At 39.8% G+C, this 21768-nt stretch overlaps 1 protein-coding gene across 2 annotated transcripts in view; it reads left to right on the top strand.

Annotated features, from left to right (window-relative positions):
• The first annotated feature begins 6733 nt into the window (after positions 1 to 6733).
• The window catches only part of LOC116254130 (phototropin-1), a 30806-nt gene continuing 15771 nt past the window's right edge, over positions 6734 to 21768 (top strand). For both annotated transcript variants that reach the window (XM_031629259.2, XM_050077750.1), the window contains exons 1-6: positions 6734 to 6860; positions 12930 to 13827; positions 15801 to 15983; positions 16844 to 16935; positions 18477 to 18771; positions 19489 to 19726. In XM_031629259.2, the coding sequence (XP_031485119.1) occupies positions 12995 to 13827; positions 15801 to 15983; positions 16844 to 16935; positions 18477 to 18771; positions 19489 to 19726 (1641 nt within the window). In that variant the 5' untranslated portion in view covers positions 6734 to 6860; positions 12930 to 12994. The remainder of the gene's footprint in view (positions 6861 to 12929; positions 13828 to 15800; positions 15984 to 16843; positions 16936 to 18476; positions 18772 to 19488; positions 19727 to 21768) is intronic.

Below are 21768 nucleotides of genomic sequence, written 5' to 3' on the forward strand. Positions count from 1 at the left end.
GCTAGATATGCATTAGGGTTCCAGACTGCTCAAATATGAGACAACAAAATATATAATGAGGGTGTTTGATTACCTTTGATCTACTTAGATTTAAGATCCTAAGATTTGAGATCTATGAATTTTAATCCCAAGGGGGTTGGCACAATGAACGAGGCATGAGCTGGTAGGCGGTCAGTCCTCATTTCAAATCCCGGAACATCAACTCTCTGTGCTGCAAACAAAAGAGGACATTGACATGCACGCTGCAGTGCCCTCGGGAAGGATGAATCGCTCCCCTAAAAAAATCTATTGATTCTCCCCCCGATTGGGAGGATCATAGGTGCGATGATTTACTTCACGAGAGAGGTCTCTGGTTCAAGCAAGGGAAATACCGAAAGCATACCATGTACTCTAGGGAGATGAGTGATTTGGTAGGGGCTTCAGCCTTTTTCCGGGTACTGGGAAACCCCGCTCACCTGAAGATCTATGAATTTAAAATGAAACCCGTTCCCCTCTAATTTTAAAACAACTATCTCTAGATAGGTGGTAGACCATAAGATATGTTTGTGCAAAATAATGCCACCACTTATATAATGCTATGAAGCTGTATGCCTTGAAAACTTACTCTGTAGACAGTAGGCTCTAGTACATCTGGTGAGATTTAGGGTATTTTTAACTGGAACAGCTAGATTTGCATTAGGGTTGTACCAAATCTGTGACAACAAAATATATTAGAGGGCATTTGATTACCTTTGATCTACTCAGAAACTTAAAATCCTCAAGATTTGAGATCTTTGAACTCAAATTCTCACTCTCTCACTTTAATCCTTATGATTGACAGACATTTGAAAGTTTGGGTATGGATCAATACTTGTGGGACTACATACTGGGTCCAAGCACCAGCCCATAGAACAATTAAACCATGCCAACCAAAAAAGGAAAAGAGATATTTCATGATACATTATGTGCTTCACAATATGAGAAGATTTTGGTATTTTTCTCCCCAAAAAAACAAGGCATACTTTAGTAAGAGAACAAAGAAAATCAAGACAATGGAACCCTTTAAATGATACAGAGCAGCTGGAGCTCAATCAAGGTAAATTGTCTAACAGCAAAGTGAACAGTAGAAAAATTGGAAGCTGCATAGGACGCTTGGTGGGTCAGGGCCTCAGGAACCTAGTTGGTCCCACGTGGTCCTCAGTCTCACCAAGCCCACACACTGTGTGCAGAAAGGCCCCACCGGAAAGCGAGAGGTCAGAACCAAGTTGGTGCATGATGTGATGGGTCTAGTGCGCGAGGCGCGGGCATGACCGGACACTTGGGATCATGTGCAATCACATCTCACAAGATAAATCTAGGACATCCTATTTCTTGTCCTTATCATTCTTTTCCTTTCTTTTGACAGGCCAGCCCCGGGGACTGCCATCAGTCCAATAACTGACCCATTTTGGGTATTGAACTTTTGACCTTCTTCAACTTAAAGATGTTAACACTCGGTGGCCTAGCCACATTGTGACTGGGGTGAGGAATTATCCACACCAATCACTTAAAAGTTCTTTATTTCTAAAGATGAACCTTAAATATTTATTTTGGGTATTTTTAAACAAGTGCCCTTCCAACGAGTTTTTCTGACTCCGCTACTGTTAACATTGAATCTTTAGTCAAGTAGAAGGATCTCTTGTTATCATACACATTGCGCAGCAGGAATGTCTCCCTAGCACCCAATTTCGCTATAAAGGACGTGACAAAGCAAAAGACCGTGTGCCCCATCCCCCCGCCACCCACACGCGCCAAAAAAAAAAAAACCTATAGTCCTAGACGAGGAAAAAGACTCGAATGGACGGATATCTCTTGTTCGGGGGACAAGTATGGAATTACCTATTCCTATTATGCAATCAAGTTGCACCTGATCCCATCCAAACTGATTAAAGTAGAAGTTCATGTGCTGGTAGGTCCCTTCTTGTCATCCCTGTTTTTATGTTCCCTGCCTTTACCCAAAAAGGCTCCAACTTTTGGTGTTCTATCCCATGCCTCTTGCTGCTCAAGCTTTTGTCTTCCCTTTTTATTTCTCATCCTCATCTTGCATGACATGAGTTCATTCTGACCTACTGCTTGTGTTGGAAGAGGACCCACCAGCGGACCAGGTAGTCGGCTCCGTCTCTGGCTCCAGCTCCGCCGTGCTCCGGCTCTATGTCTGGTGAGTTGGACTACACATGAGTTTGACTGGAGGTTGGCTTGTTTTTTTGATCAAGCTCAACTTAGGCTCAAGCTAAGGCGGCTTAGATAAGCTGAAAGTGAAACTGAGCTCGAGCCCGGTTCGGCTCGACAAAGTCTGACTGCCTTTACCAAAAGTTGTCAGTGGTAATATGGGCTAGGCATGCAGGCATCAGGCAGTGTTCATGGGCTGTCTTGGATCAGCTGTAAGACCAAGGGTTGGTCTGTTCTTACCTAGGCAGACTACTTACTTTCTTCAGTACAGGCTTGCTAGCTCAGAGCAGAACACGTTATAAAATGGGTTGGATTTGGATCGGGTAGATACATACAAAAATCCAGTTATACTGAGTCCAGTATCGGAAAAAAAAGGGAGATACATACATGCATACATACAAAATCCAATTATTGTATGGGTGAAAAATACAGTTCACCCAGGCTTTGACCAGAGTTTGAGGACCTTAGGGCTGTGCAATGAGCTCAAGCCTCGAACTCGCTCGGTTAATTAAGCTCAACCTGAGCTCGAATAATTTGTAAACAAGTCGAGCTCGAGCTTAACTGAAAACTTGAGCTTATAAATGAGTCGAGTTTGAGTTTGGTAAATGAGCTTACATGTGTAGAGCCTGAACCATTTACTTATACAGCTTGACTCAAGCTCGAACCGAGCAATATACGAGTCAAGTCGAATCAAGTCAAGCTGACGAGCTTGAGCTCAACTCGGTCATGTACAGCCCTACTTGGTGTTACCGAACTTATGGCATGAACCAACTGGGCTCAAGCTAATTTGGCCGGTTTAGATCAAGCAGAAAGGTTCACTTGCAACTTCAGATACAAAAGGAAATTGAAACTGGGTTCAATTAATTACATTGCCAGTCGAAGATGCCGACGCTGGACCCAGTGTGCCCACTAAAATGATTGCCCCCCTTGCCTGTCACTATAAGGCAAAATATCTGACCCATTTTCCTCGAGTCCATATCACAAATTGCTTAGTCGGCCCGAGCTCGAACCTGATCCGATCACAATCCTATCCTAAAATAGGCCAATGCTCAATCAGCAACGGATATTGGATGCACATGTGCAACAACATCGTGGGCCCAATGCAGTTGACATGCAAGCGAGAACCCGCGGACAGCATGTGGCAGCTGTCCAGAGAGACACGCTGTGTTACTTCCAATAGCGGAGCTACTTGTTGGCTGGGGTGGGCCACTGCCCACACCAACCCATAAAAATTTTCATTATAATGTGTTAAATTTACGTTATTATGACTCTAAGTTTATATATAGTGTCCACACCAAAGTTGTCTCCCCTACACAAGTGCCACACTCATGAAAAATTTTGGCTCCGCCACTGGTTACTTCACATAAATGATTCATATGGCATATGACAAGATGTGACTGAACGACATTATATACATACACACATACATACATATACATAAGAACACATCCTGAAGAAGACCTTGAAATGAAATTGTAAAGGGACAAGAGTCTAAGTTTGTCATTGGACGGAGGTGGGCCACTTCACCATGTTCTAAGGTGAGGACAGAGTTCTTGGCAAGAGGACAAGGGAGTCTCTTTAGATTGCCATAGGGCATGGGCACTGTGCAGCACCCAACTTGGGAGCCATGAAAAGGAACAGAAGCGCTTGCTTCCAAAAGTTTGGTTCTTGGGAGTTTGCACCTCTGCCTAGAAGTCTAGGCTGTTGTGGTTTGTCTCTAGGGGCCTCAAGTGCGACATGGCCAAGTTCAAGGGCTCCATTGGGGCACCATTTCCAAGGTCTCTATTTCCTTGAACTTCAATGGAACTGTTGGTGCTTTGTGATGTTGGTTATGCACAAAAAAATACCTTGTAGGAACATGTGAAGTAGAATTTGCTTAGCTAAGCCCACAGTTCCATACTTCTTACACCATTCCATTTATATATTTATGCAACTCATAGAATCTGCATGTGCGACAAGCCAGAGCATCTGGATGGCTAGAAAAACCCACATCTTATATATATGCAGAGAAAACTGAGCATCCAAACAGTTAGAGAAATCCATGCCTTATATATGTATGTAGCTGAAATCCTCTGCCCATTTTGAGCTTAGTTCAATCACGGCTGTTCGATGCAAGTTGATAAAGTATATTGTTTGATGCAATGCACCGAGTAGTTGTAAGAGGCCGGAGGATATCTCTAACCAAACCAAGAGGGAGAAAGTCGTGATTAGAGGTGAATACGAGCCAAGTCGAGCTCGAGCTCGGCTCGAGTAATGAAACCTCAAGCTTGACTCAGCTCGAGCTCGAGAATAGCTTGACGGAAGCAGCTCGACTTGGCAGTTACATGTTGAGTTCGAACTCAACTCGATTAAGGCTCGACAAACTCGTTTGAATAGAATTGATATTCATTGTTACTTGTCGAGCTCAAGCTCGACTCGATTAAGGCTCGATAAACTCTTTTGAATAGAATTGTTATTCATCGTTACATGTTGAGCTTGAGCTCGACTCGATTAAGGCTCGACAAACTCGTAAACTTGTTTGAATATATCAACTTGATTAAGGCTCGACTCGATAGTTACTTGTTGAGCTCGAACTCAACTCGATTATTTGAACGAGTCGACTCATGAGCTCAAGCTCGACTCAATAAGCAAATGACTCGGCTCGAACTCGTTTATAAGCCCAGCTTTAATGAGTCGAGCTCAAGTTCGTTCACCCCTAACGGTGATTCTACATAACTCAAAATAGCCGGAGGATTTCAGCTCCTGTTATAATACAATGGGTGTAAGAAAATCACATCTACGCATCAGATTTTGATTTTGTTTTTTTCTTTTTTTTTTGGGGCATACAAGTTGAGATATTTGGATCTTATCTATGAAGTTGGATTTGTGAAAAACGGTGGGGCGCAATGATGGCACTCACCAAGTGGTGGTGGGTAGATATATATCATTGTCCATGGCCATTCGGTGAATCGCAACTTGCTGGGGCAACCAACTTTTAGTTTAAATTTTGCATTGAGACCCGAAGCACCTGTTTGTTTTATAGGATCCAGATTTATCACTTTTTTTTTTTTTTGGGTAATGGATTACACAGCATATGTTTGATTTAATTGGATCCAGATTTGGAATTGGATCGAAGTATCCAACTCTTTTTCGCAACTCGGCCAGTCAAGCGTACTCCCCAAGAATTTCCTTTTAGCCCCATAATTCAAAGCTGCTCATGTCCTTAAAAAGGTTTACTAGATACTCCTTCAAAAGATCTTTTCATCTTATAGAAATGTCAATGGATCACATTATAATCAGATATACTCTTAATCATATCCGAATTTTTATATTTATATCTAAATCTGAATCCAAATCAAGCTAATTTTCAAAATATAAGAGCATTGAATATTAGAATATTTATTTAAGAGCATTGGATATAGTGGCGTGCTATGTTGCTTAGGTTTAATAGTCTTGGAGGCAAATTCATTGTCATTTCTTTTGGCCAAGGGTCTACGCTCAGCATTGGGCCGCCCCAACCTGGCCCAATAAGAAGTCTAGCTCAGGCTGAGCCGCAGGTTGTAACTGCAGGCTGGGCCGGACCGGGCCAGGCCTGACCCTTGAAACCCAAGCCCGGGCTTGGCTCGGTTAAAATTAAAAATATATGTTTTTTTAAGATAAAATAATATATAAATATAATCAATCGTAATAAAATAGTATAATTATGTATATATAAACCAATAAAAATAATACTAAAAATATCTTATCAACCCAAAATAAATCTTTAATTAAACGATTCATAATATTTTAATTTTTTTTTACAATTTTCTTTTAGGTGTACAAGTAAGAAAAACAATATATCGGATTTTGAACCATTCCAAAATAATCGGATACAAAAAAAAAAAAAAGTTAATCGAGAAGCAGATCGGATTCAGATTCAAAAGGTAGGAAATGACATCAGATTGGATTCAAATATACATAAATATATGATCAAATTCAAAATCCATTTAATTTTAAATAAATATCCTTTATCCAACGCTCTTGAATTTTAAAATGCAGTCAGATTCGGTCCAAACTTTAGATTCGGGTTTTGGATACGAATGTAGAAATCTGATTTACATAAGATTCAAATTGTGAAATCGAGTTTCAGATTTAAATTCAATAGGACTTTTCTTTGTTTGTAATTGAATTTCAATATGTGAATATCCAAAAAAATAGATATGGTTAAAGGCATATCCATTCTAATCGGATCTGCCAGCAACATATATCGGTTTTCGGGAATCCGATATCCAATACCAATAACAAGTTGGTGAATATAGGAGATTGGAGATTGTATGGAACGTACCGGCTCCTTCCCGCAACGAGACGAAGCACGATTCCGATCCTTTCAGATACGGGCCCACAGGACTGGGCAGATTTATTTTGACGAAATAAAGTAATAATAATAAATTTATTTAAAATAACCAATATTTATATTGACCGCTTGAAGCGGGAAAAGGAAAAGCATCTTTTTTTTTTTTTCTTTTTTTACCGCGAAGTTGAATTTGGACGCTCCCAAATCCAACTCTCCCTCTCTCTCTATAATTCTCTTGTCCCTCGCAATCCATTTATAATTTTCTTGGCTTCGCATCGTCTCTGCAGAGAAATCCTTCGTCTACGCCGTCGGCATTCTTTCTGAAGAACCAGAGAGAGCCTCCGCGGGGGAGGAGCGGCAGGTACATTGTTGAACATCTGCGAAATCCTTCTCATATTCTGTTTTCCGTTTTTCCTTTGTTTTCTGGTGATCCGTGGCTTGATCTCGAAGTCCTGATTTCTGTTGATCCTTTTCTTCGTGTTTTTTTTTTTTCTGTTTTTAAGCATCTACTTTCTGTCCTTAGAGATTGAATGTTACGAGCGGGGAACGCCATTTCACAGTGGATTAGCGATCTTCTTAGTTCAGAGAACGCTTCAAATGCTTTGATTGGACATTCTTAGGCCTCTTTGCTTTTTAAAATTTTTGCTCCGACCGGTGTTACTAAAATCAGAGATTGGATCAAATCCGTCTGGCTGCTAACCTAGCAATGAAGAACGGAAGGAATTTGATATTATAAATATATATTAAAAGTAAAAGAAAATACTAAATAATTGAAAAGAAAATTTTAGGTATTTAAAAACAAAAAAATAATATATGATTATTGAATCCAATCGATTTTCCGTCGATTACATTTGGATTAATGGCCAATTCGGTCCTAGTGACAGGAGGAGAAATATAGCTTTGCCTTTATGGAAAGGCAATTTTGCAAAATGTGAGTCTGCATTAATTTTTTTCGAAAACTAAATAGATGTGGTTTTTTTGGTCAAAATTTAAAAAAAATAAATGAAATCTCATAGCTCTTCTGCTGTATAATCAGTTTTAAAAACCCAAACTATTCATGACTTTAGAATGAGTGTAAGCCTCGTTATTTCTGGAAAAGACGCAATTTTTTCAGTCTCATTCAGGACTTTAGCTTCTTTGGATATTTATTGAACTACCGTAACCGAGTGTTAACTATGAACTTTCGAATACCTTTTCCAATAAAACATGACCAGTGCTTATTATTTATTAATAATGGTGCAAAGCATCGACATTAATATTTCGATCGCATAACTAAGTTTGGCACTGTCCTGTAAATGTAGTATATAACACATGAACCATTTTCAAAAAGGAGCTGAACTTAAAACTTCTTGGCTCAAAAGAGGTTGAATGTTCAACCAATTAGTTTTATCACATTCGACCTAGAGCCGATTCAAATCAAATCCCGATTTGACTCCGTGGTTGATCCAAAGTACCATGTGTCACTTGGAACTGTTCTTGAAATCACTATACGAATTTTTATTTTTAACTAATTCAAGCATTTGTTATTTAGAAAGCTACCTTTCTTTTCCTTTCATGTTTTTAGCTAAGTCAAAATCAATGAATCGGCCGATTCATCATATATATCTGCATCGCTTCCTATTAGGTACCGGTTTCTACTACCCCGTTCAATAAACTTCTTTACCTAAGTAAAACTAGGGATGTCTACCCAACCCCCCAGGCAAGTGGCCCGGCAATCTCAATCATTCACTTGCCTGTCAGTTTCGTAGGGGACGATGGCTGCAATGCCTGTGCAAGGGGGCATTTGATAGCTTCGAATCTCCATGGCTATTTAAGATGATTGGGAATATTTGATCCATAAGATCAAACCTCCTTGGGATCTCAAATCTAAGGTCTTAGCCATAAACTGAGGACCTCTAATCTCTTTTCTTTCTCTAATCTTTTTTTTTTCTCATACTGGTAGACTGGTAGCCCCATGTTTGTTTACATAGTGGTTCCACATAAAAAGGATCTTAGATCAACCTCGGATCACAGGTCCGACTATTGGCCTGTGTTTTGATGACCTGAAAAAATCGTGAAGGGCGAACTTTATCATGGTAAAATAGTCGGACTACGAAGGTTTTACTCAACTTCTTTTAACACAGAAGTATACTTTGAAAGGTGTTTGACAGTTTGACCAAATCTTTTTCAGTGTTTTGCTTGGAAGTTACTTTATTCTGTACAGTTGTCATTAAACAGAAAAGGGAGCTCAATTGAAATCTTTTTTGTTTTATAGGGCAACTTGTAAGACTTCCAAATCAGCCAGAGATATCAGCTCCGAGATTTTCCCTGAAATGTTTTGAATTTTCAGACTTTTTTGTCTTGGATGTTTTGAACCTTTCACAAGCTGTGCAACATGAAATGTTTCGAGCCATGAAATATGTACGTCATGCTACCAAACAACCCGTCACATAAAGTTTTCTGTGGACGACTTCTACCGTTTTTAAAAGAGGAGATGTCTTGTTTCGTTCAAAAGGAAAAGAACTTTTTTTTCTCAAATATCTATTGATTAAGTTCACCGTAACTGTATCCATTAGACCTATAAATGTCATCTCATGTACTCGAGGGAATGGACGATGGAGATGACTCCACCGGAACAGTGGCTTTTCCGTTGTCTATTCTTCCGCACTTGTAGTTTCCTTCACTTGGATCTAGTGAGAGAGACACTGTATGTCTGAACATGCTTAGACAAATGATGAAACCATCATTCTGAATGTCACTATTGGAGTGCTGTATCCCTTTAGGAAACGTTACATAGATTTGGCTTATATCAGCCGTATCGGATAAATCCAAATGGTCAAGTTTAAAGTAATTTTTTTGTTAAAAAAAATTAAAGAATATAAATTCATTACTAAAACAAAAGATGGTACAAAGAGAATAGGTGAGTCGAGTTGAATTATTCAATTGAAGATAGGCGTCAACCCATATAAGAAAGTTTCTGAATTGGCCTTTGCTTCGTTTGAGTCAGGGACCGATGTGATACTTATCGGTCCAACCGCGGCCTAATTGTAGGCCGTGCCTATGCCGCCTGTCCGGATCGTCGTGGGCCGACCATGCATTCATGGCGCATGGAGAGCCAGGCATTGCCAAAGAGAGGGGTGGTCCTACCGGCTATGTGGACAAGCTAGCTGGGAAAGAGACAATTTTAATGGAATTCTTTGTCTAGCGGCAAAGCCAGTGGAAAAATTACAAGCGATAGCACAAGTCGCAATTAGTATGATGGGTACAAATCTCATTTTCATAAAATATCTTGGTGAGAGAAAACTTTTCCGATATTTAGCTTTCTCTATATGGTCATCATATGAACATTATTATGTTCCAGGCTTTTCTTAGTCCTAAAAAAATAGTAACAAGAGACCCATTTAACCGTAACAAACTTTCGTAAGCAAGCACGAGGTGCATGAGGTTTGACCCCAGGCTAGTCACCTGCTAGCTCAGGCCCCTTTCACACCCTTTGAAATTTTATGTTTATACCGGTTTTTTTCTACATAACAACAGTAGAGATTTTAACGACTTTCGGGTCAGTACGAGATGATAAAATTGTATTAATATAATCAATTTACAAATACTAGCCTGGCTTATCATTTAATTTGTTTCAAAGATGCTGTTTTGATTAAGATAAAATTAGAGTATCATTTTATAAACTGCCACTAGTTTGGGTTTCATGAATCTATCTCATTTTTTGGATAGTTCCAACTTTCAATAGATATTAACAATTTGTTATTGGTGCTAAATGGCCTTTTAAGGAGACTTTTTTAACGGCAAGGAAAAACAAGAATGTTTGAACATGAACAGTGTTGAGCCTTTGTCCATCAACATGGGCGTATTTGTGAGGACTGAGGAGCCTTATATGATAACATTAATGGGAAGTATGAGGATTTTCTTTTATTAGTCCACTATTAAATTTTATAATATACGCTAAAAACTAGCAGTTACCTTCTAAACATTCCCCAAAAAGGGGTTTCATGCCAAAGCGCATACGTATTATACACAATAATGTGTATAAGTACGGTCTAGACCAGTGAGAGAATGAAAAAATTTTAACCTTCCAACTAACCATAGTTAGATTTTGCGAAATAATAGTCAATAGTCTAATTTTAGGACAGTTTCTTGACATAAACCAAGAGGAAAGTCGTTGAAGGCCTTGGATCAAGTCTCAACCTTGCCAGTCTACTGCTTGAGCTTTCTATGGTGGCATTTTAGTAAACCTTGATAGTGAGAACTCATTCTCAAGTAAAAGGAAAACAAGTGAACCACTAGGAGCTTCCTCATCTGAAGTTGCTTAGAGGGGGTTGAAAGTCTAATCCTGTAGTAACCCTTCTCAACCAGATCCAGATCCAATTTAAAAATAATGGCTAGCAGGTAACTGACAGACTGCTTGCCTACAAATTGCATATTAAAGCAACATCTTGTTTGGCATGTTACGATCTGTTCCACTGGAGACCAGAGTTTGGATGGACCTAAGACATCCTTGAAACCACAAAAATAGTCTTTATGGAGATAATGTATTCAAGAGGTGGTAATCTAATCCGAATCAGTTGTTTCTCCACCTTAATCAAGGATGTCATTACCACGACCCGTAATCACCAGATTTTTAAAATCTAAAATATCGCCACCCAAAATTTTAAACGAGATTTGTAGTTTGATCTTTTTTCCATCTTTATTTGCAAAATATCTGCAAGCAAATAAACTGAAAAGCATAAACGTGACACATAATAATTTAAAGTTCCTTTTGCAAATTGCAATAGTTACATTTTCAAAAAAAGAATTCACATCTTTCTTTCCGAATCTGAAGGGTATTTTTGTCATCCAAGAAAGATGGTTGCCATTCTGAGTAGGGATGGACACTGAGCCAACCTACTTAGATCTCCACTTATTTAAGCTAACATTTACATATATCGACTTTATTGCAAATTAGATGAATCAATTAAGTTTGGGTATTAGCCCAAATTTGTATATATAAATGAGTCGGGCATCCTTTCTTCCTTCGGGGAATTCACATCGGTTCTTTCAAACTATAGTTAATTATATAAATAGATATTGTCATGCTTTTGTGCTCCCGGAGTAACTAAACCCATATTGTAGAAAGCTGATTTAGAAACTATATTATTGCAATCACACCCTATATATGCATTTAATATGATCTATTCAATATAAATGAAACCTTTCATTATTCGTTTGAAGGGAGAGAGAGAGGACTTCTTAGCTGCAATACTAGAATTGACAAGGGACTTCACGTAGAAGTTTGACCTTTTTCCCCTTTTACAGAATTGACAGATAACTTGAGTTATTCAAATTTGATCATACTGATTTGCTTTCTGAAAGAAGATTTTTTTTTCTCCTTAAAAAATTGTTCCACCTTATTGGTCAATTTTCAGAATTCATCTCTCCTTTTCAGATTTTCAGAGCCCATGATCTATTTTTGCTTTTACCATGACGAGGCCGTCCTGAAGAAATTACTAAATCCGCCTGGGAAGACAATTTTGCCTTTATTTGATAGATGACTTCGGACAAAAATTAAAACGTGATGGTGATTTAATTTGAAGGAGAATTTTCCTAATATATAATAAAAGCACATTTAATTTCATTTTTCATTTGACCACTTTAGGTAGTTAAATGTGAGATAATTAAACTTGAACATGTTTTCCTTAACTGCTCAAAAACTGAGCATGCAAAATATTTATTTTTTTTGAACCGTAGAGAAAAGCTGATTAAGACTAATAGACTAGTCATTTCAGTTTCTTTCTATGGGAATTGAACTGGGGCTGCTCATATGAGCGATGAGTCACTATGCCAAATTTTTAAATTATAACTATTTTAGCTTATAAAACTTAATGGGATGGCTTTCTAGACATTTTTATTCTTTTGGACATGAGAACTGCATTTATATGAAAACCACATTTGCATAATTTTCATCCAAAAGCAGTTATATGTCTGAAGAGCTTGTATTATGCTACCTAATATCTATGTTTGAAGATTAAAGAGCCCTGTTTCCTCTAATATTCAACCTAAAAACAGCTTTGACTTCACATTATTTGGACTGTGGTGCACAAAAAGTTGAGCAGATGTGGATAAACTAATAAGGTAATAAAACCATTGGAAAAAAATTGGCAATCATTTGTCATAAAATTTTAGATTTTTCAAGCCATCAACTGCTTCCAAATACGAGATCTGCACAAGACAACGTCTTATCCGGTGAAATGGACAATAAATAGCATTGTTACCATCAACTTGTCCCTCATAAATCATGGAATGCGACGGTCATCTCAACCCGTGGGCTTCCAAATCGGACGGCCCACAGCAATCGCAGAGCCCCAATTATCTCTGACCCCCACCACCCCCATTGGGATGATGCTGAACGGGAAAGGTAGCACGTCTCATCCTTATTTATTCTTGTGGCTCTCACTCGCAGACTGAAGCAAGAAAGAGAGGGAGAAAGAAAGACAGAATCCTTCTCCATCGAACTTCGCTCGATCAATGGAGCCGTCAGATCTTGACGCCTCGCCGGCGGGCCGGCAGGCCGAACAGTCGACAGCCGTGTTCGGTTACGAGCCCACCTCGCATATGAAGAACCTCCCTCGCGACGCTCGCGGCTCGCTCGAGGTGTTCAACCCGTCGTCCTTCTCCCGACCCACCTCATCTCCGGTGCAGACCACCTACCAGCCGAGATGGTCTCCCCAGGCCTCGTGGTCCCTCAAAGAAGACGAAAAGCTTGCGGAGCCGCCGGCGAAGGAGGAGCCCGGCGGGTGGTTGGCCATCAAAGAGGAGAAGCTGCCAGTGAAGCAGGTGCCCGGTGCGCCGATAGTCATCAAGGAGGAGAACCAGAACCGCAGCGCCGCCGGTGGCGAAGGTGGGCAGAAGGCGAAGGCGGCAACGGAAGAATGGAAGACGGGATCGGTGGTGAACACGGAGGAGCTGGACAAGCTGTGGCAGAAGGAGAAGGCGTCGCCAGAGGCGGGGATGGCGAAGAGGGTGGCGGAGTGGGGGCTGGTTTTGAAGACGGACGACGAGACGGGGAAGCCGCAGGGGGTGGCGGTGAGGAAGTCGGGGGAGGAGGGGAGGCCCGCATCGTCGTCGTCACAGAGGAACTCGGCGACCTCGGCGAGGACCTCCGGGGAGGAGTCGGACGGAGGAGGGAAGGAGAAGGGGCTGCCGAGGGTGTCGAGGGACCTCAAGGACGCACTCTCAGCGTTCCAGCAGACGTTCGTCGTCTCGGACGCCACGAAGCCGGACTACCCCATCCTCTACGCCAGCGCCGGCTTCTTCAAGATGACGGGCTACACTTCCAATGAAGTCGTCGGCCGCAACTGGTACGCCACTCTCTCCCTCTCCCCAACATTGAAGTCAATTTTCACATTTCCTCATTCTGGAGTTGGGAGAGAATCAGTGGGTCGAATCGTTTTTAGCTGCATGTATGTGGATGTCATATTCAAGATTCAGTGTGTAAACTCAACCGGGTCGTATCGAAAATCGGTAGGATCGAGCCGGACGCTAGTCTTTTTTGGTTAGTTGTGAGTGTGAGATGGACGGTCGTTTTTTCTCTCTTTCTTGGGCGGTGGTTTTTCCATCGACTGCCACCGGTGGTGGCGACGGTGGCGGTGAAGCCGTTTCCCAAGATCTCGAGACCTCTTGCGGCTTGAGTTCTTGCAGCATACTGACACGTAGGGACTCTGATACGTGGGTTGTGGGACCCACAACATGTTGCTTCTGCAATGGGTCGGGTTGGGTATATGTGTAGGTCCCGAAAGTCTCTAGTTCGCCATTGGGTGACTCTACTGACTACTCGAAAGAACATCTTTTCAATAAAACAACCAAGATTGGCAATAAATTTTTTTAGAAAGGGCCTGCAGAAACTTATGCTTTGACAAGAACGACTCGAAAATATTTGGAGAAATACCTGTTAAAAAAGGGTGTTCAATCCGATTTTATGAAATAACTGTTGCAGATCATGTTGATTTAGATCCGCCTATAAGGGCGGATCCAAGGATCTGCATTCCTTACGCTGCCTATGTGTCATGCCCCTTCAAGTAGTAGAGGGGAGCTCGAAAATTTTAGCTGGAGGGCACTAACCTTCGTAAATTTGGTAACTAGAGAGCACTGAGCGGAGCTATGTGTGTGATATGGCACCTATGGCTCCGCTAGGGTTCAAGCGTTCCACATGTCAGTGTTTAACCTTTTTTTAAGAAAAAAAATAATTAATATATATTTTTTCATTTACAGTTTTCAAATATTTTTACCCATTCAACAATTGACTCAGTTGTATTAGTTCATCGGCCAATTTAAACGAATCAGCAGCCGTGTCAGGAACTAACTTTACAGATTAATACTATGCGTGAGAGCTTTTCATTTTGCCACAATTTCTGACCAAATGTGCAGTCCTAGTCCATGCTGTTGAGCAACTCGAATAGATACTGAGAGACGACCCTTTCAAGCAGCGGAGCATGTTGTGTCTTATGGCCCATAACAAGGACCTATATATTATGAATTAAAATGACTAAAAAAAAAGCCCTGGTAGCTAAATGGAAGACTCTGCCTCTAATGGCAAAAAAAAGTCCCTACAAAATGACCGAAATATCCCATAGGTTTAAAGGGTGGGAAGTGGGAACATTCTGAATCGTTCTCAGCAAGCAGTGGCAGAATTAGAAACCTTTTTTTTTTTTTTGTAAAGAGGGCCATTGTATAATTTCAAAAATATATATAGGGGCCCATTTAAAAATTTGAAAAGAAATAAACCATTAATTTAATTTTCCAAAAACCAAGGGGATGCAATCATGCAGGCCCCCTTGGCTCCGCCGCTGCTTTCAAGTTTACTTACCCCCCTTTTGAGAAACTCTAGTGGAAGTTTTACCTTGAAAAACATAAACGAAATTAAACATCCTCATGCTTGAATATGTTAAACTTAACTAGAATTGCACTGGAAAACTAGGTCAATGAAAAAACTACGAACGTCTTGGTATAAAAAAAGGGCAAACATATGCTTACTTTTGTTATATCGTCATGGATTGGGTGTTTTAGTTTCTTGGTCTTTTATTTCATTTGATCTTGAAATTAAATATTTGAAAACATTGTTTTCGTCCCTAAATAGAAAAGTTGCAAATTTCACTCGTAATAAGTCGCCCAACTTCAACTATGAAGGCATCAAAATAGTTACCCAATGCAACATGGGTCACCCAACCATTTTGGTTGATGGGATACCACAGTTCCAAACACGTTTAGAAACTAGGCAGTTCGGCCAAATGACAACTTTATCAAATGATTGACACCTTTCTCTGTGGATCGACAGTCGCTTCCTCCAAGGAGCAGGAACAGATCCAGAAGATGTTGCAAAGATCAGAACTGCACTCCAAACAGGAACGAGTTACTGCGGCCGCCTGCTCAACTACAAGAAGGATGGCACTCCCTTCTGGAATCTCCTCACCATTTCACCAATCAAGGACGAGACAGGGAAGATCCTCAAGTTCATAGGGTAAGCTCTTAAACGATCACTGCTTCATTAGGCAATTGGTTCGAGCTCGTTGGCCTGTGGTCACATAGGTCTCGAGCTGAAATCAGACGATGAAGTCATATTACAGTTCAATAACTCAATTTAGTTTCCATTGAACTTCCAGTGGTTCGCTATTGCAAATTCCGTCAAACTTGGACAGAGAGTTCGTCTGAAAGACCTTCAAGTTGAAGGAGGTTAAGAGTTTTGACACTCCAGGCGTCTCTCTTGGCACAAAGTTGTAAAAGTCGGAATAGCTCTAGTTTTGCCTGTTCAAATTTAGTGCAAAAATTTTTCATTGTCCGCCAGGAGTCCAACTTAGTCTCAACACCATTCAGCTAGACTGAGTTCTTAGCACCATTTCAACTTGTACTCAACGATTTGATGAACTTGGTCGATCACCTGGCCTTGTTTGAGAAATCGAAGTTTGTGAATCACACTTTTCACTTGTGATCAGTTTATTAGGTTGGCTAGGTTAAGTCCCTGGATTGGACCTGAGAAAGTCGGTGTTGGAATCGCCAACTATGGTTCCTTTATTGAAAACGAGGGAATTCATATTACTGAAACTATACTCTCTTTTATACTGCAAAAAATTATTGTTTAAGTCACAGTAAGTAGATCACAAGGAATCCATCCATGTTGTCCAATTGATTGAAACAATAAAGGGCTATGAGTTTTCAAGTCGTACGAGTCTGAAAGGATATGATGCGAAATGACATTTTTAAGACACCAAGAATCAAAGCTTTTTCTGGCATATCAACTGATCTTCCTTTTTTGCAGCGCAGCTGATCCTTTCCTTTTTGAGTAACCAATTGTGTAATTGTGCTTCTTGTGCAATTGATCAGCATGCAAGTGGAGGTCAGCAAGCACACAGAAGGAACCAAGGAGAAGATGATGAGACCTAATGGGCTGCCGGAATCGTTGATTCGATACGATGGTACGTAATAAAGAAAACTGACTGGGCTTAAAAAAAAAACAGTAATACTTTTTATAATGACAACTTGTTTAGGCCATGAAGTGCTTTCAAATGGGTTCCAACTTCCAAATCCTAGTACAGTGCTTAGATAGTAAAACCCAAGATCATTTTTCATGTCTATTGAGAAGATACATCTATCAAATGCTCGAACTACCCATCACATTAAAATGGGTAATCACACTCATGAAAAAATTGGTCGCGTCTTGATTCATTCCGAGATTTCTTCTTAAAGAGGCTACAACCAAGAGGGATATATGACTCGTTCTTTGGAGGTACTTGTTCAATATCTGATTATTTGCTATTTCACACATAGAAGTTCTTGGTGACTATCACACATTTGGGACTTAAGGCTGCTTCCAAAAGGGTAAGTTTCCTGTTTTTCTTTAATATTGGGTGTTTGATTAGATGTCAGATCCGAACTGTGATGAAATATTGGGATCTTGTTTATGATCCTTAATAAAGTCTTAGATCCTTTGCTTGAGAGATGCATGGATTTGTAATCCTTGCATTTTTAATTCATTGATCTCGAGTTAGAACTCCTCCTTGCCTCATTACAGATTCATAGGACTTGGGGGATAATGGGGATCTTCAGCCCCTGGTTCTCAAGTCTGTAGTTTGGTGGTACCATGGATTTAAGATGGAGCCCATTTTATGGCAGACCCTCAGCTCTGAGAAAGCACCTCAAGAGTAAGTATGAACATGGGAACTGATTGCAGTAAGTCGTTGTAGACACAGACAATCATGCATCGCCCTGAATATGGATGTTGGCTTATAATGAACATGTTATATTAATTAGATCCATGGTTCCAAAGAGACGTGTAATTTGTCCACAAGTGCAAGCTGTCTGCTGCAGCTCTGGTAAAACCCTTGGGTCTTGACAGACCTTTATCTGCACTGCCATACCCTAGTGAACGCCTTCGTATGGGTGCTGCAGGGAACAGGACCATGCTTAGGAACGTGCATGCTTGTTGCCAGTGAGCACATGTGCACATGCACCTGACCTCCATAAGGATGATATCAGAATCCTTCCAATTTAGAGATGGATTGGATTCCGGGGGGATTTGGATCTTCCATGTTCGGCGAAGAATTCACTGACAGTGCTTATCTGCATGTGCTGTCTGCACGTACATGTTCATGTGCATGTGCATATGTCTGCATTTACATGTCTTGTGACCAGTGAACGTGACAAAAAAGTCCTGTACATTTAAAGATGGATCTGATCCATTCTGCTCCGATTCAGTTTGGATATTTTATGCCTTTCCAAGAACAAGTTATTGAATCGCATCTGACCGTTAGACACTGGGGACTTGGTAGGTCCGGATTAAATATTTTGTTTATTCTACAGAGGCACCTCACTTTTAGTTAAATAAAGAAAACGCTCTCTAGTTCGAAAAAAATTGGCTTCTACCACCTTTCTTTTATTCAATTCAAGCTGAGCTGTTGTCGTTTTGGGTTTCTGGTTTCCGTATGTGGTTGTGTTGATTCGCCATGGATGGTGGCAGCTCGACAGAAGGAGCTCGCGGAGAGCTCCGTCACCGAGCTCGTACTGGCGGTGAAGGATCCAGACTCCGTGCCCATGCCGAAGGAGAAGCCGGCGTTCAGGAGGAGGTCGGAGGGCAGCACCGGGGAGGAGGTGAAGAGGACGGGCGCAGGGCGCAGGTTCTCGGAGACCATTCCTCCCAAGGAGAAGCGGAATTCCGGCTCCGGCGGCGCGAAGCCGTCTGTCATGGAGAGCATCAGTGAAGTGCCTGAGGCCAAGAAGCGGCCCAGGAAGTCGGGGCTGCGCTCCTTCATCCGGTCTCTCTCTCTCTCTCTCTCTCTCTCTCTCTTTCTCTGTCCTTTTGAAAAATTTTAACTTGGCCCGAGAAATTTGAAAATTTTACTTATTATTTATTATGTTTACATGGTATTTATTTTATTTTTATAATAATAAATGAGGATTTAAGTTATTTGTTTTTATAATTGTAATTCGCTCAATGAGACTAATAATAAATGATATATATAAGAAAATTGGTAAGTCCCATTCCATTAAGTTAGGGACAAAAGCCAACTTATGATAATTAAAGTCTTTTTCCTTGCCATTTAACTTTGTTGATATGATCATGATGGAAAACACATATTAAATTGATCATTTTTTAGATTTGAATGGCGTTTTTATAATAAACAAAAATGAACGGCTCCCATAACATTAACATTTTAATAGCAAAATGTCCACATTTTTCATAAAAATAACTTCAATGAAAACATGTTTCATAACGAAGTTGTTTTTATAAATATATTGAGACATTTAGATTTTGTTTAAAATATTTTTTAATATAAATTCTCTTTTTATCCATGACCAAATCGTCTAGGATCTACCAATTACTCCAGCAAGCCTTTAACATGATTTCATTTGGCATTGATATTCGGGCGTACAGAATGATCATCAAAACTATGGAACTGAAAATCGGTTAAAGAGAATAAGAAACTCGTTTGTTGCCTACAATTAATGGTGAACGTTCATGATGTTCACAGGCTTAAGCGGAAAAGCCAGGCTCGCGCAGAGGAACAAGTTCCAGATCCGGCGGAAGCTGCTCTGGCTCCCCGGAGCGACAACTCGAGCGAGGCAAGTGATGAGGAGAGAGATGCAAGCAGCATAGATGACAAAGTGAGGAAGAAGGAGATGAGGCGGGGTATGGACTTAGCCACCACCCTCGAACGTATAGAGAAGAACTTTGTGATCACTGATCCCAGACTTCCGGACAATCCAATTGTGAGTATTATTTGTTTCCCTAGTAATTTATAGTCACCATGTATGACTTCTAGAAACCACTGGTATAGAAATTAGAAATAGGTTGGGGAATGGTTGTAGCTGAAACTATAATCATATGGGATTTTAAACGGTGAGTTTTTTCTCACGTATAACAAGGTAGATTTGGTTCTTTTTTTTTTTTTTTTTTTTGAGAAAATCTAGACAAATTTTAAAACAATAACAAAATCTTAAACGTAACACGCGGAAATAAAAATGTGGTAGTAAAAAAATGTAAAAAAAGAAATAGAAAATATAAAAAATTGTGAAAATGCAAAAAACGTTCAAAATGAAAAAGCACAAATCGTGTTTCCAACTTTTTTTTTCAAAAAAAAAAAAGAAAAGAAAAACACTTTCTGTAACTATGGCTGAAACCATGCCCATATGGGTGTCCGAGTTTAAGCCAACAGTGCGAGCTTAAGATTGACTCGATCGACTCAAACTCAAGTGGAGCTCAGGTCAACTCAGCTTACTTGAACTGCACTTCGGTTGGGCTACCCAAGCCGTTCATGTATTACAAAATTTAAAATAAGGAGACAAGATTTCAATTTGTAATAAAGAATATTTTCTCAAAGAGGCAAAATGCACGAGCGAGGTTGATATGTGGCTAATATTAGAAAGGATATCTTTCCATATTTTTTAAACGAGCTTACTCGAGCCTATAAAAGCCAAGCATGGCTGCTTCGAGATTGACTCTTCAATGAGTTTAAACATTGATTTGAGTTCGGTTAGTTTAATAGATGAGTCGAGCTCAAGTCAAATTTAGAAGATTCGAATTCGTATTTGTTGCGCACTTCGGTAGAAGATACAAGGGCTCATATAGGCTTGTATTGGTTATTTCAAAATTGTTTTATAACAAAAACTCATAAACACTGAATGCCATTTTATTTTATGTTGGCTACTAGATGCCCATTCACAGAGTTGAGACTTGATTAAAGTTTCATTTCTTGGCAATGCACTTCAGTCAGACTAGTAGAGTTGAGCTTTCGTTCAAGGGTGTAAGTAGACCTAGGTGTCTTCTGTGAAACTTTTAGCACTAATAAGAAAACACAGCTAATTAATTCAAATATTTATAAAAATTTCGCTAATTTAAATATACTTAAGCTTACATTTATATTAGTTGGTAAAATAAAGGTTAATGCAAACTAATAAACATGAAAATTATCAAAGGGCATTTTAGCATATTATCTTATAATATCTGATTCAAGTTATTGATAATTTAGTTTCAATCACAAGTGTCTTTAACAATATTTTCTAACTATCAGTCTGTTAGGCGTGTTTTTATGAAATCGAAAAAAGAAAAATAGTGAATTATGATACTGCAGCTGCGTTCGCTTATGGTGCGTTTCGTGTGAGGCATTAACCTTGCAAAAACTTCTCATTTGTCTTAATATTCGCGTCCAAGAAATGCTCTAACTATAAGTTTTTTTTTTTTGTGGGGGGGGTGGGGATCTTCATTCGGAGGCCAATTTTCTTGTCCTCAGCCCTCCAGAAAGGTCTCACAATTTTCAATTTTTTTATTAGACAACTAATTTTGGAAATGGTCATAGGTTCAAGTCTCATACTCTTACGTTATTAAAAGAGCTTGATTTTTAGTTTTCTATTGTTGTCCTTCAAAATATTTAATCTAATAAACAGTCAAAAGGCGTCCTACCGTTGTTTTCTTCAATTTAATCAAGTTTTGATTCGAGATCAATAAAATTAAGTTTGCTTTAGAGGTGTTACGAAAGAAGAATCACTTTTGGAAGCGTCTCTTTTAGCACTCTAGTAAAAGCGTCTGCACTATATACTTGTTTTCAGAAACTTTATTTGTTATATTCTCTTTTCTTTTCTTTTTTCAGAGTCAGTTTCCCATCATGCCCATAGCCCCCTATGCCCCTGGCCGTGAGGGTTCTGGACAAGGGTAGTGTGCACAGGGTGGTGACATTGCCATACGTTTCTTAACAAAGACTCCCTTGGAGTAAACCGCCTTGCCAATGGGCTACACCTCTTGAAGCTATCTTTTA

Source organism: Nymphaea colorata, chromosome 5 (genome assembly GCF_008831285.2).
Source record: "Nymphaea colorata isolate Beijing-Zhang1983 chromosome 5, ASM883128v2, whole genome shotgun sequence".
NCBI classification, from domain to species: Eukaryota; Viridiplantae; Streptophyta; class Magnoliopsida; order Nymphaeales; family Nymphaeaceae; genus Nymphaea; species Nymphaea colorata.